Source organism: Rhineura floridana, chromosome 21 (assembly GCF_030035675.1).
Source record: "Rhineura floridana isolate rRhiFlo1 chromosome 21, rRhiFlo1.hap2, whole genome shotgun sequence".
In the NCBI taxonomy this organism is placed as follows: domain Eukaryota; kingdom Metazoa; phylum Chordata; class Lepidosauria; order Squamata; family Rhineuridae; genus Rhineura; species Rhineura floridana.
The window spans coordinates 16,588,743-16,603,115 of record NC_084500.1 but is presented as its reverse complement, the minus strand read 5'-3'; the positions used below and the strand labels follow the sequence as shown (position 1 = coordinate 16,603,115).

Below are 14,373 nucleotides of genomic sequence, written 5' to 3'. Positions count from 1 at the left end.
AGGCCCTTGGCTAAGATTCAGGGCTTGGGTCCCTCTTTGTATTTTCAGAACAGGGACCCAGAAATATTTGCACATTTAAATGTGTTGTGATCCTAGAAACGACTTAAGCCAGCTGCTTATATAAAAAAGGGCGAAGAAGAATGGGAGGTTCTCGTGAGGACTTCTCAAAGCCTGTCCTAATGACAGTCATACTTTGTCTGAAAGCCTTAACCTTCCTCTCCCTCTTTGATGGCTTTTACAACGGACCTGAAAGCGGCACAAGTCTGATCCAAATGAGCAATGGCATATTTTATGTTTTATATCAATAGTATTACACGTGAGGTCACGCAACCTCAAGGAATGGGATGATCTTCAACCAGCACATTGAACTCATGACTTTGCATCTAGCACCGCCTGGCAGCTTTGGATTTTGGTACATAAAAGACAATAGGCAAATTCACCTTTAGAAATGGGACCCAAATGTTCCTTCACGGCCCCCCTTTTGCAGCAATTGTCAGCTTACCAGTTGCCATTGTTAGGGTCTCCTCCTGTAACGGATGCAATTAAGCAGCACTTCCAGCCCTGATGGTGCCCAGGCAGCAGGGGGACGATGAAATGGTGCATGACATAGACGGGGTGACAGCTGACTCAGCCCTAGCTCAGCGCTGCAACATTAACGATTGATGAGTAATTTTCAGCTGCACGGGGGTGGATAGCCTGTTGAGGACTCTTTTAGAAAAAAAATATCTGAAGCAGTAATTATTGATGATGCTACCACTGTGTGCGCTATCCACAGGGGAGCTGTGTTTAAAGTTTCAGCACAGCAAATGGGCATCTTCCATCTTTTTTTCCTTTGGAGGAATTTTCTGAAACGTGCAAAGCTTCAGGAAAGACCGTGCCTTTCTGCATGGTAAGGGGTGGGGGGAGGGCAGCTCTGCAGCTAAAGTTCTGACTTGGAGAGGCTGCATATATGGAAACATGGCCGTTCATTGTGGGACTTGGCAGATGCCTAGTCTAGAGGAGTTGGCAAATCATCATTGTATGGTTTGCCTTGATGACTTTTGTTGTCAGAATGTCCGCCACGTGCTGCTGGGAAGCCATTTTGGGTTGGTGTTAGAAAGTAAGGAGAATGGAAACGAACGGCTGGTTCCTCAGTGGAGACCTACATTGCAAATGTGTCATGGTGGAGAGCGGCCAAGAACAAGTGTGTCTGCTTCACAGTTTGCTTCAGGATTGGGAGAACACCAGGCAGCTGGTTCTGGTCAGTGCTCTGCAGCTGAGGGACCAGGGTGACCAGAAAGTCTGCTTGCTAACCCTAGAAGTTCAAAATTATGTAGCAGCTAGCTAAAATGAGGTTCGGGAAATAAATGTTGGGGCACTCTCTGCCTTGTGATAATTGATTAGTGCTGGCCTACTCATATTCGCACTTCTACTGAGGGGTTAGAAGTAGACTTTAATCAAAAAGTGTTTGTGCACACGCATGTGGTTTGCCAGCTAATGGTCTGGCCAGTCACACCAAGTTGTTCATTATGCCAGCCGTGTATTTAAGAGTTCATCTGGTCCATAGGTAATCAGGAATTATATGCAGGTGAATGAGCGTGCTGGCAGAGGGGTGGATTTTGCCTCCCCCTGCAGCCTGCACGGAAACATGTACTCCCCCCCCCCCGCCTGGTACCTTTTCTGGATTTCTTTACAAAGCTGCATTAGCCACTCTCTCCCCCCTTCTGGATTTGGTGCTACTTCAATCAAGCGACAAAGGCACTCAGTCTTTTCTGGCTACTTCTGGTGAATAACGTATGCCTTCTTAAAGCTCCTTTTAAAACTCTGAAAGCACAACTGAAGTTAGACTACGCAAGTACTACCTGGGACCTCCCTCTAGTTGTGTGAAGAGTTCTCTCTTGTGATCTGTGTCATGGGACTGGGATGTGTAGTCTTATTTGCTAAAAGCACCTAACATGGTGTGCACACGTTTGAAAATGTCGATAACATTTAAGAAAAGAGAGCCTGTCAGAATAGTGGTGGGGAATCTGGTGTCTTCTAGATGCTGCTGGACTCCAACTTGCATCTGCCCAAACCATTGGCTTGGTTTGCTGGGAGTTGAGAGCCCAGCAGTATCTGGAGAGCCACAGGCTTCTCGCCCATTCATTAGAAGTGCCTGGTAGCACAACATTGCTTCATATTTCAGTAGAGATTCATCCCCCCCCTTTTTGGTCTCTTGCAGAGGTGGAGACAACGAAGTTGGCGCGCACAGTGTTCAGCACACTCCATGGGGTTTGCAACAGCTGGGTAAAAGACTTTCCCCTCCAGTCGAAGCCTCACTGTTACTACGAAACATCAATTCATGCCATTAAGAACATGCGCCGCAAGATGGAAGACAAACATGTCTGCATTCCAGACTTCAACACGCTCTTCAATCTTGAGGTAAAGAGTTTTTTGAGGAAGGGAGAACTGACGGCAGGTATCTAGGACACAGTGATTGAACCTCTGGTGGGACAAGAGCCAGCAGGCCCTGCCATGTTCAGAGAAAAAGAGGGGGGGAGTACTTGCTGAACCTGCGGATAAGCTTAGTGAGGAGGATGTAGCTGATGACAGTGAAATACTAAGTGGAGAAACTTCAAACCAACAACCCTGTTGCAGCTGTTGTCGACTCCAATCCTGCTGGCGCCAACTCCGTGAAGAATGGTCAGTCAGCTCATTCTTTATCAAGTGAGATTAGTGTGCCAACTGTGCCCGTTCCTTGAGCCGTCTGATCTGGCCACGGTGACACATGCCTTAGTCACATTCCATTTAGATTACTGTAACGCGCTCTACGTGGGGCTGCCTCTGAAGACTATTCGGAAACTTCAGTTGGTGCAACGTGCTGCAGCCAGAATGTTAACTGGGGCTGGTTACAGGGACCATACGACTCCCCTGTTACAAAAACTCCACTGGTTGCCACTCTGTTTACAGACACAATTCAAAGTGCTGGTGATGACCTATAAAGCCCTATATGACTTAGGTCCAGGCTATCTGTCAGACTGTATCTCCCTGTATGAGCCTGCCCGGGCCCTGAGATCCTCAGGAGAGGCCCTTCTCTCAATACCTATGTCCTCACAAGCACGACTAGTGGGGACGCAAGATAGGGACTTTTCGGTGGCTGCCCCGAAGCTTTGGAACTCCCTTCCTGGGGAAGCAAGAATGGCCCCCTCCTTGCAGTCCTTCCGTCAGCAAGCAAAGACTTTTTTATTTCAACAAGCCTTTGGAACTGAACAGTTAAGGACAGGGCTTGAAGGGTGCTGCATTGCTGTTGTCTAATTGTATTATTTTAAACTGAGTTTGAATTATTTTAACTATGTAATTATGTAATTAATTATGTAAATTGTTTAATTTGATTTTAATCTAGATATTTGTATGTTTTTAATTATATGTGTGCTTTATCTGGAAGCCGCCGTGAGTTCCAGTTTTGGAAAAAGGGCGGGGTAAAAATAATGATAATAAATAAAAATAAATAAGTAAATGTGGCTTTTGCCCCACCCCAGGCTAAAATGCCTATGAAACTCCTGATTGCCTTTGTTCAGGTTCTCTCACTGTTTCAATGTTTTTCTCTTGGCAGGATCAAGAGGAGCAGGCCTATTTTGCAGTATTTGATGGCCATGGAGGAGTGGATGCCGCCATCTATGCTTCCACCCACCTCCACGTGAACCTGGTACACCAAGAGGCGTTCCAGCGGGACCCTGCAGAGGCCCTGTGCAAAGCGTTCCGAGTGACAGATGAGCGCTTCGTGCAGAAGGCGGCCAGAGAGGTAAATGAGTGACATTAATTTGGGGGTGGGGGAGGAGTCAATTTTGAAAAATCTGCTCAGCAATGATTTGAGACAACCTAAATGGCCTCCCCTGGAGGAGTGTGGGGGATGTGTGGGTTAAAAAGCTTTTCCATTTGGACAAAGCTTTCCTCCCGGGGCAGCTGTTGGCGCCATTAGATCTGTAGCAGGAAATGCTTCTGCAGCCAGTTACTGGCCAGGACCAAACTATTGTTCCCTGGTGGGTACCTCTGTACCTTGTGGTACAGTGAAGGGCTAAGTAGAGGCAGGCCTTGAACCAGATTATCAAACTGAACAAGCGAATGTCTGTGCTTTTATTTTCTTTATTTTTATTATTATTTATTTGTTATACTTGTATACCGCCCCATAGCCGAAGCTGTCTGGACGGTTTACAGTAACTAAAAAATACAATTTAAAATACATCTTTTAAAAAACAATTTAAAACACAATTTAAAAATTTAAAACAACAAATTTTCCAGCTTGACTCCTTCCAGATCAATAAGGAACTTACCCTGACAAATTCAGCAAGAGAGAAAGTGGGTTAATCTTCCAAACTATGCTGTGTATTTCATGGGGAGGATGATTCAAGCTGGGCGCAAGAATCCTCTGAGAATTACTTCTGCTGTATTAGGGCTATTCCACATTTTCTGCAGTGTTTTCATTAAAACTGCTTATGAAATGTGCTCTGCGTTAACAAGGAAGAGCCAACAACTCTTTTGCTAGCATAAGAGTGGTCGTGGGACTCACCGATTCAATCTATCCGACTCTGAGCAAATGACAAGAGCTTGATTTTTGCCTCCAGCAGAAGTTGTTTAAGATCATTTCAGGAACAGTGTGTCATTAAGCCTCTCATTTCTGATTCTTCCTGGGGGAGAATCAGGAGAAATTAATGTGGTGTTTTAGGAGTCAGTCATTGATTTGGGACCTGCCCATTGATAGATCACTCCAAGATTTCAAGAGTATTTTATGCCAGGAAATAGAAAATATGGTCTTGTCCAGCACATTGAGGGGCACAACTTGGAATTGCACATCAGTGCCTTAGGGCAGCTTGGTAAAACCTGTCCTTGTTACTCACACAGGCTTCAGGAATAGATGTGACAGCAGTAAATTGCCTACAGATAGAAACAGATGCTTTTTACTCCATCATTCCAGTCTAGCAGTAGAGATGTGTGTTTGAAAATGCCTGAAACAGTCATGTGGCTTCCTGCAGTCTGTAGTAAGACTAAGGCTGTGTTTTTTCACTAGAGCTTGCGGTGTGGGACCACAGGTGTTGTGACCTTCATCCGAGGGAACATGTTATACGTGGCATGGCTGGGAGACTCCCAAGTGATGCTTGTGAGAAGGGGTCAAGCTGTGGAACTGATGAAGCCTCATAAACCAGATCGCGAGGTGAGACTCGTTTGGGATTGCTGAGTGCAAGGGAATAGATGTAGTGATCACTACACAATTTATTTGAAAGCATTTCTAAATCACTTTACAATAAAACAGTATCATGAAACCAGGGAGAAACAGTAGAACGGTATTGTAAACATAGATAAAAACCAAACAGTAGTAACATGGTTCAGTCTAGCGTGTCAAGGAAAGCCTTTTGAAGCAACTGACGGATGATGCTTCAGGTTTGGCAGTTGCCTCTGTACTGTACTTGTGCTTTGGGCCCTGCCAGTTACACCCTCAATCTCCAGTTGCATATTAGCTGCTGTAGCCAGTCACTGATTTAGGGCCAACCTTCTTTCTCTGGTTTCAGAGAGAAATGGAAGAAAACCACTACAGCAATTAAACTGGAGCGTGTGCGTGTGTGTATGTGTGTAAGACAATGAAGGATGCACCAGAAATCTTTAGGAGCATCCAAAGCAGCAGTAAAGACTTTGACCAGCTTGCATGTTACCTTCTGGTTTAGGATGAGAAGAAACGCATTGAGGCCCTCGGAGGCTGCGTGGTCTGGTTTGGGGCTTGGCGAGTCAACGGGAGTCTTTCTGTCTCCAGAGCCATTGGTAGGAAATTGAAATCCTGTTTTCTGTTTTTCATCTCTTTTTCATCGGCCCCTCTGAGTTTCAGTGATGATACATAGGATCTAAATTGGCTGCGACTTACCCAGCCGAGAGATCTTATAGTCAAAGTGGAAGTTCCAATGAAGATGTGTGCTTAGTGTGAACAAGGCAAATTCAGCATTGGGAAGTAATGGGAAAAGGCTTGAAAATGAAACAGCAAGCCTTACAGTGTTTCTATAAAAATCTTTGATCTTGTCAGATCCAGGTGACTGAACAATTCCGATCACCTCATGTTGTAGACTTGGAGGACATACAAAGAAGTTGGGGCGTTCCAGACAGCAAGGGAAGATGGGGCTTTCTAAAACAATAGGCAAATGACTGGGGGAAGAGATAATCCATCAGCCATATTAGTTAAAATGGTAGTTTTCAGGGGAATGTACCTCCATGTAGCACGCATGGGGACAAGGAGCTCCAAGTTCAGAATTCCCTTGCCAAATCAAGATCTGTAATGCTTCCATCTTGAAGACTAATAGTCATGTTTGAGTTGTTAACTGGATTAAAGGTGCAAGAGTTTTGCCCTTCTGATTAAGCTACAATATTATCAGATGCGCTTTGCCAGTAGTGTCTTGACGGGTCAGGCACTCTCTGACTGCACCAGAAAGCCTGCTGCAGGGCTGGTTTCTTGTGATAAGCTGCTTGCCTTTCCATAGGCCTGATTTATGTGCTACAGCACCGTGCTGTAGTAGTACAATTCTCATTTACCAGCAAAGTATGAGAGCAAGATAGCATGCTACACTTAGAACCAAGGCAAAAGTGGCGCCTTTTTTTCATTTCTGTATCCAGATTGTCATTGCTTTTCATATGCAGGAATCCCCTCTTTGCCGGTCAAATCTGACTTGCTTACCTCTTCTGCCTAAAACAACACCACCCTAACGGTGGGTTACTGGGCCTCCCACGCCTCAGGAGCTTAGAAACCACAGGATTCCAAATCATCCCTCGATTCACTTGGCCTTTTTAATTTGCTGTCCCCTTCAAGTGTGTGTCCTGGCTTTCACATCAAAGGAGAGCTAGAAACCTGACAAATCTAATAAAAGGCTGAGAGTTTTGAGCCCCACATAAGAGCTTTCCAGCTCTTGTCCACATTAGGGAACAGGCTGCCTTCCCTTTCCCAGCAGTTCCGCTGCCTTGTGCGGAAATGCAAAGAGAGTTCGCTGAGGTACTCCAGCCTGGCAGCTACCTAAACCTCTGGCTGTCTTTCTCCACCGCTCCAGGTGACGCAGAGCACAAGCCATACATCTGTGGAGATGCAGACTCTGCCTCCGTAGTTCTGGATGGATCTGAAGACTACCTCATTTTAGCCTGCGACGGATTCTATGACACGATGAGCCCTGACGAAGCCGTGAAAGTGGTGGCTGACCACCTGAAGGAGAACAACGGGGACAGCAGCATGGTGGCACACAAGTTGGTGGCATCGGCTCGAGACGCTGGCTCCAGCGACAACATCACCGTCATTGTGGTCTTTCTCAGGGACATGAGCGCAGCCGTCAGCATGAGCGAGGAGTCGGAGTGGACAGAGAACTCCTTCCAAGGCGGGCAAGAAGACCACGGTGACAATAAAGAAAACCACGGGGATTGCAAGAGGCCGTGGCCTCAGCACCAGGCCTCCGCGCCTGCGGATCTGGGATACGATGGGAGAGTGGATTCTTTCACAGACAGAACTACCTTGAGCGCAGGTACCAGAATCAATGTGTTGGAAGACCCAGGCTATTTAGACTTGGGGAAAACGGAAGCCAGCAAACTTCAGAGTGCCAAGCGCGTGTCCTCAGATCAGTGGTTCAGGGCTGGTGCACCAAAGAGAGCATCCCTGGGTCAGGGCGCATCAGCCGAGAACAAGACAGTGGCCAATTCGGCAGGCAGGCAGAGCAGCCTCCAGGAACAGCAGCTCATCTCTCTTGCTTCTGGCTCTGCAAGCCCACACGAGTACAGCATCCCCACCGGGCTGAAAGGTGGACGCTTCAAATCTTGGGGGAAAAGAGCTTCCATTTTCTCTCCCCTTCACTTCTGTGACACAAAGCGGTGGCGGCGACTAGCCAGACTGAAGCCAAAGCTCCACATGCTTCTCTTTGAGCACAGGCTGCTTTCCCGCACAGGAGGATCAGCTCCATGCTCGCCTAGCGGTGCGAATGGCCGTAGCAACAAGTTGATAAGGAGCCGGCTCTGGCAGGGCTTCTCCAGTTGTCAGCAGGGTCATGGCCAGAGCGTTCTGCTGCTGCCGCCAAGGCAGAGTCACTGTATACCAGGCCCTGGGCCTCTCTGGAGCTGTACAAAATAACAGGCTCCTTTGTATCCCCCCCTCTGCCCCATCCTCTCCAAATAGTTTAGGTTAGGCATTCACGGAAGGAGAAGTAAACTAAAAAGAGTGAGCATTTCAGAACAATGTGATTGTGGAATGTTCCACTCATGTAAATAGATCCTGCAAGTGTTTCCGTCTCCAAAAAAACAAAGGGGAGGGGCTGGAGTGCCAGTCTTTCTCTCCCTCTCTGAGCAATGTCACAAACACTCTCTCACACGCACACACATAGTGTGTATCTATAGCTTCATCTTGCTCAAGGGAACTAAATACCGACAGTGGCACACTGGACTAGACTGGAAAGTGCTGTTTTTAAAGAGAGACTGCAACAACAACAACAACAACAAAGTGAAACCTGTTTTGAGATAAGTCTGTGGAGCAATATTATCAGAAGGATCTGGTTTTTGGAACCAGCCAGTTTTTGTAAGTGGGGTAGAGGGAAGGGGGCAGGAAGATGCGATTAGCCCAGGTTGGAGGGGGTGGGGTGGTTTTTTAAGTTAAAAGAGCAATTAGGGAAAGCAGAGGGTGCTTTGCAGGTACATTATTAAAAGCCATATGGGGGGGGGTTAATTTAGCACTTGAGGACTCCTAGCCCCTGTTGTATATCTAATAAGACTCCAATCAAACCATATACTCAACCTTCAACTCCCCCCCCCCCCCCGTGTAACATAAAAAAGGAGGGAATGCTAATTTTTTGTAGTTTTTAAAGATCATTTCCTGTGGATGAAGTTAAAAGTATATTGGAATGTCAGTAGCTTGGAGTTTTTTGGGGTGCTTAGTGACATTTTAGTCTTTTAAAACAGAAAAAGTAATAATGTTACAACTATTTGCATCTAACAATAGTAGTGGTTAAATCTTCCCGCTGCCGTGTCCTCCCCAGTCCCTAATTTATCTCAGGTGTCAAACTGATATAAACTTAGTTCAGATTCAGATACGTTGTCCCCTGAACTGATGCAGCCAGCAACTTGCTTGTAAGTTTTTTTGGTGGTGGAGTTTGTCATCAGTTCTCCCTTCCCCAGAATCCACCCAGAAGGTGAAGTGGAGCAATCATCTTTGGCTTAGCTACTTTCAGGGTCTCTTTCTGTGGCCACACAGAGTCATGAAGTGAAACGACGAGGGCGAGCCCGTGGGACTGTAAGCGGATGGAAAAGTGGGACGAAGCCAAGCCAGCTCTTAGCAGCAGTTGCAAAATGAGGGAGACTAGATGAGCTCTGGGCTGTCAGTTGCTTGGGAAGGAAGGGTGAGTATGAGAACTGTCTGTCCTTCTTAATGAGCAAAAAGTTTTTAAAAACATTTTTTTAAAAAATAGACCAGTTTTAGCATTGAATGGGTACAGTAGCTAGAATAGAGATGAATCAGGGACAGACAGTATGTTAGGTCTCCCAGTTGCTAACATTTGCCTGAATGACCTTAAACGATAAGGCAGTTTACACAGATCTGAATACATTAGATAATTCAGTGGGGATTACGTTTTAGCCGAATGGTATCACTGCTGGATGCAATTTGGTATCAGTGCTTAGGAAGCTGCCTCATTCCGAGCCAGAGCCTTGGTCGTCTGGTTTAGCATTGTGGCTCTCTGGGTTTCAGGTGCCAGGGACTGAATTGAGGACCTTCTGCATGTGCTCTGCCACTGAGCTACAGCCCTTCCCAAAACTGGTCATTTACAATGACTAGGAACGCAGAGAATTAGGAAATTATTCTGAATTGTTTCATTGAGTGACCCAACTTCTTAAACCAACTTGATGAAACTAGAAGGGCAGACAGCTACAATGCCCCAGCTTTACTCTCTGTGGGGGAGGGGGCAACCAAAATTAGCACTTTCCCACTTATCAGGAAGCCTTAGGTGTGTGGTGTTACAAATCAAGTGTTACTAAGGGAATGAGGAACTGCAGAAGAGCACCGCGAGTGCTTCCACTGCCAGGCCATTGCTGCTTTGAGACCAGCGCAGCAGCAGTTCTCTCCTACCGCATCCTTCTAGGGGGAAAAGCACAGTTCTTTGAAGAAATTCCAAAATGGTGCAAATGTGTTCTGACCTCTTCCCAACATGCAGGCATAATTGGAAAGTACTGGCTCATTTAAAAAAAAAGAAAAAAAGAAGAAGCAGAACTCTACCTGTGTGGATTCATACATGTATTATCTGCGGCTCATCCTGTTCATTCCTAGTGTGGTCCTGTACAAAATATTGTTACAACTAGAAAGTGTTCATCTTTCATTACATAGTGGTAGAAGTATGTAGGATCCATTTGTGAGGCACGTCTTCAACCATGGTAGAATACATATTTAAAAGTAGTTGTTCTTGGTCCAATATAAGCTGCTCGATTCTACACACTAGGCAAAAAAAGTGCTTTGTGACATGCTGTGTGTTTTTCTCTTAATGCCACTGGTGATAGGACATAGTTCTCTTCAGTTCAAACTCCTGTGCCCTCATTTGCTGCTTGCTGACGTAAGCAATAAGCTCCCCTTTTTAATTAATGATCTCTCAGTGTTCTGTATCTTGTATTTTGATTCTCTGGCTGGTGAGAATGTACAAAAAAAATAGATATCTTAACTGTATTTATTAACGGTTAATGTTGGTTGTCTGTAAAGTGTTTTGTAAATCTGTGTATTTTAATAGTGGTGACATCTGCATAATGAAACCTTTCCAATAAAGAGCTGAAGTAGCCCTTGAGTTCACACAGTCTGCATCAGCTGCATGCGTTGTGTAGGACCACAAGTAGTGGTGGCAGTTGGTGATGACAGAAGACTCCAGACTGCCTTTCCCCAGGCTGTTCAAAACCTGCTTGTTGTGAGCTTATTCACTGTGAGGATCAAAGGGATGCTGTTCATCCCTCTCCCATAGTCTCCTGTCTCCAACTTTAAATATAGAGTTGTGAGGAATGTCTCCTGTTGCAGGAAATGGAATAGCAGCAGAGCACAGCAAGCCATTAATCTATTTCAGTTGCACTAACAGTTGTACAAGGAAAATGTTTATACGTTGAAGTGCCAACAAATTGCCCTTGTTAGTTTGGAAGTCAGGAAGGCGCCCGCCCGCCCACTCAGGAAAGGGAGCAGACTCCCCTACTCAGCACGGTTGGGGCGGGGCACGCAGGGAGGAAGAGCACTCTCTTCTTTGCCCCGTCACTTCCTGGCTCAAGAAGTCAAGACAGGCTCTAGGAGGAAAAGAATGCCCTTTCCTGATGTTGGCCTTGTGCCTGCGCCTTGGGGCTTGTAGCAGCTGCCCCTTGCTAGTAATACCTTTAAATTCAGAGCCTTCCGTCTCATCTAGTCGAGCATTACCTTTTACATGCCTTCTGTTTAGAGTATTCTACTGTCGCAGAGGCACAACACTCTTTTCCCTAGAACATTCAGTTAAAACAACTTTGCAGATTATATTCACCCTGACAAGCGAGAGCTGCAGTTCAAGCAGCCCTTTCCCTACACTGAATTTTGTCATAGCTCTGCCAAAATGTAGCTCATTCTCATGCATAAAGAGAAGCAAGAAGAGGTCACGGTCGCTTTGGGCATGCCTATAAGTTAGGGCTACGTGCCTCTTCTCTCTGCAGCATAAACCCTTTAACAGGAGAAGACTGAACGTTTTGCACCGATGGGTTGTGTGAACAATGGCCTGGTTTGCACATCACAGTAAGCCACAGTTCGTGGCTTACCATGAACGCACCTTCCAGGGCTGTTTTGTCTCCTCCCCGCTCGGAGGAAACAGCTCATAACCCCCTGGCTTAGTGTTACGTCTGAACCAGGGGACTCATGTTTTGCTCTGTGATCAGCAAGTCAAGAAGAACCCTTGGCTACAGATCAGGAATTGCTAGGAGCAAAACAAACCGTGATCCCTGCCTGGTTCATCCCTAACACTAAGCCAAGGGTCATCACTTAATTCCTGCCACTGTGAAGGAGGAGGAGCAAAGTGGGCACAAATCGCTCATATACAGAAAGCCATGCTTTATTGGCTCATACGTACAAGTGACAAAGTCATTTTCAACATTACTTTAAACACTAGTCTCTTATAACTGCCAGTATTAAACAGTGAAGTACTATACAAGTAATCACAAGGGTTGGTTTAACAATATAAACTGATTTGTTTTACTTACCCTTTTGTTGCTGCATTTTTCTTTCTAAAAGTGGGGCGAGTCTAAACAAGGCTAGGTTGGGGGAAGCCAGCTGAGATTCATCCTTATTACTAAAATGTTAGAATGGCACATTCCTAAGAATGCCAAGTGTATTATTATTGAGCTCCTGTTGAAAGATACTTATGCTGTCATAAAAACTAATGAAGTGGGTCAGCTTAATATAAATGACTTTACTACTCTGTTGGGACCCATTTACAACGTTGTTCCTATAGCTCACAAGTTCAGTAGGAATCATGTATTAGCCATATTTTATTTATTAATGCTGTTCGCAAAAGGTAAGGACTATGTTCAACTTCTACCAATATCTTAATAAAACAGCAAACATTAATCTCTTGTCTACTTATTTCAATGCAAATAACCACTTTTTCTGAAGAGGGAAGAAAATAAAACTCACTCAAAAGGAGCTAAACTGGAAAAAATCTCATCACGTCAGGCAGCAGGACTTCGAATCTGTCATTAAGCCCAGTCTTGATGTTCCAACTGAAAATATCACAAGAGAAACTTGCACATGGTTTGATATTTTGGAATACTGGAACCAAAGGCTACTTAGTTACTGCCCTTACCTGGTTCAAACTACATTTTCAAGAGAAAACGTCACCCCTTTGTGTCGAATGTGGGCAATAGGAATCTGGGTCGGGGGATCTTAGAGTTCCAGCTGCTGTGTCCAAGAAATCAAGAGGAAAACAAGTGTATGAATTGGCTGGGGAAGTGGCGAGGTTTACCTATTTAAGGAGACCAGCCCTAGACATGTTAATCACATGCTATATTTATATGGAATCCCAAGAACACACATCATTCTCTGCTTCAGGCACTGTAGTCTCTTCATTCACCAAATTCTAAACATTTAGGGCATTTGAAGAGATACTTCTTGCATACGATCTGGCCTCCCCATCCAACACACACTTTCCTTTTCAATCCAATGTTTGTGGCTTAAACTGCACAAGCACAGTCATTTCCATGTTCATTTTATTAATTAAAAGTGCAAACCATTTTCATCGGAACTGTATGAATTTTTACAGCAGTTAAAATGACATTTAAGAGTAAATCCTTCCATTAAGTACAACATTCAGGAGGACACACCAAACATTTATACAGTAACTCATGCTTAAAAGAAAACGGCCATTTCAGCATAGCTTCACAGAGCACTTTTAGCAGCTCAAATGCAATGCACAGTAGCAGACGAGTTTGGCAACAAGTGTTTACAACTGGCCAAAATTGGGCTAATGGCTTGGGGGGGCGAGGGGAGGAAGAGGAGCGGCTCAACTCACTGTGTAGCTCAGGACTCAGAAGTGTAACAGCTTTAGTGTCAATCCATACCATATAGAGGCGGGTGTGTGTGTGGCACATTCCTTTCTCCCAGACTTCTCCGCCACGAAGAGCATAGCGGGGGCTCCGGTGCCTTTTACAGGCCCGCAGGGTGCAGGTTTGTACCAAGCAGGACCAGGAAAGCTGTTCAGCTGGATGTTCAGCAGGGAAGGGAATGGGAGGAGCAACAAATGGGTGAATTGAGCAGGACCCTGTGATGCTGCGTTCTGCCGCCTCCAACAGGCTAGTGAATGCTAATCCAACTCCGGGGAGCCCCTACGCCAAACGCTCTACCTGGGCCAGAGACAGAAGGAGAGATTTCTTATCAGACGTAGCTCACCTCAACCCAACGAGGGGGTGGGGGAGTAAAGAGAAGAGACAGGAGTTAAATATGCTCGCGCTCTGTAGAAAGGAAAAAGTCAACCTTAGCTGAACACAAGACTAGAACGAGGAATAAAAATGGAAAAAACAAAACAAGGAGTACTGGGCACAGCTTGTATCTCCTTCAGTGGTAATGTGAACAGGCCTTGATTTGGGGCAGAGCTGCACTGCGATACTTCAGCAAGATCTCATTCTCCTGAGGATGCATAGAAAGAGGAACCCTCAAAAGGGGGCACTGACCCAAAATTGGCACCTTAGACTTCAGGTCTCCCCCCCCCCCCCCAAAAAAAAAAAAGTCTGGCAGACAAGGAGACAGAACAGGGAAAGCCCACCAAATCTCCAGGCATTACAAAACGTCACTCAGGGAGTGAGTTGCTGGTACCAAAATTGCAGTTTCTCTGGCAGTTGTCTCAGTTCACAGGTCCCAAATCAAAGTTCATGAGAGTATCA

General features: G+C 45.6%; 2 protein-coding genes across 4 annotated transcripts in view; one reads left to right on the top strand and one right to left on the bottom strand.

Annotated features, from left to right (window-relative positions):
- Positions 1–12,554, top strand: part of PPM1E (protein phosphatase, Mg2+/Mn2+ dependent 1E) — a 105,353-nt gene extending 92,799 nt beyond the window's left edge. Inside the window, exons 3-7 of the mRNA XM_061605101.1 lie at positions 2,201–2,400; positions 3,572–3,760; positions 5,024–5,167; positions 5,676–5,769; positions 7,038–12,554. Coding sequence (XP_061461085.1) covers positions 2,201–2,400; positions 3,572–3,760; positions 5,024–5,167; positions 5,676–5,769; positions 7,038–8,098 — 1,688 coding nt within the window. The 3' untranslated portion in view covers positions 8,099–12,554. The remainder of the gene's footprint in view (positions 1–2,200; positions 2,401–3,571; positions 3,761–5,023; positions 5,168–5,675; positions 5,770–7,037) is intronic.
- Positions 12,555–13,185: 631 nt separating this feature from the next.
- Positions 13,186–14,373, bottom strand: part of TRIM37 (tripartite motif containing 37) — a 51,407-nt gene continuing 50,219 nt past the window's right edge. For all 3 annotated transcript variants that reach the window (XM_061605098.1, XM_061605100.1, XM_061605099.1), the window contains one exon: positions 13,186–13,836. In XM_061605098.1, the coding sequence (XP_061461082.1) occupies positions 13,833–13,836 (4 nt within the window). In that variant the 3' untranslated portion in view covers positions 13,186–13,832. The remainder of the gene's footprint in view (positions 13,837–14,373) is intronic.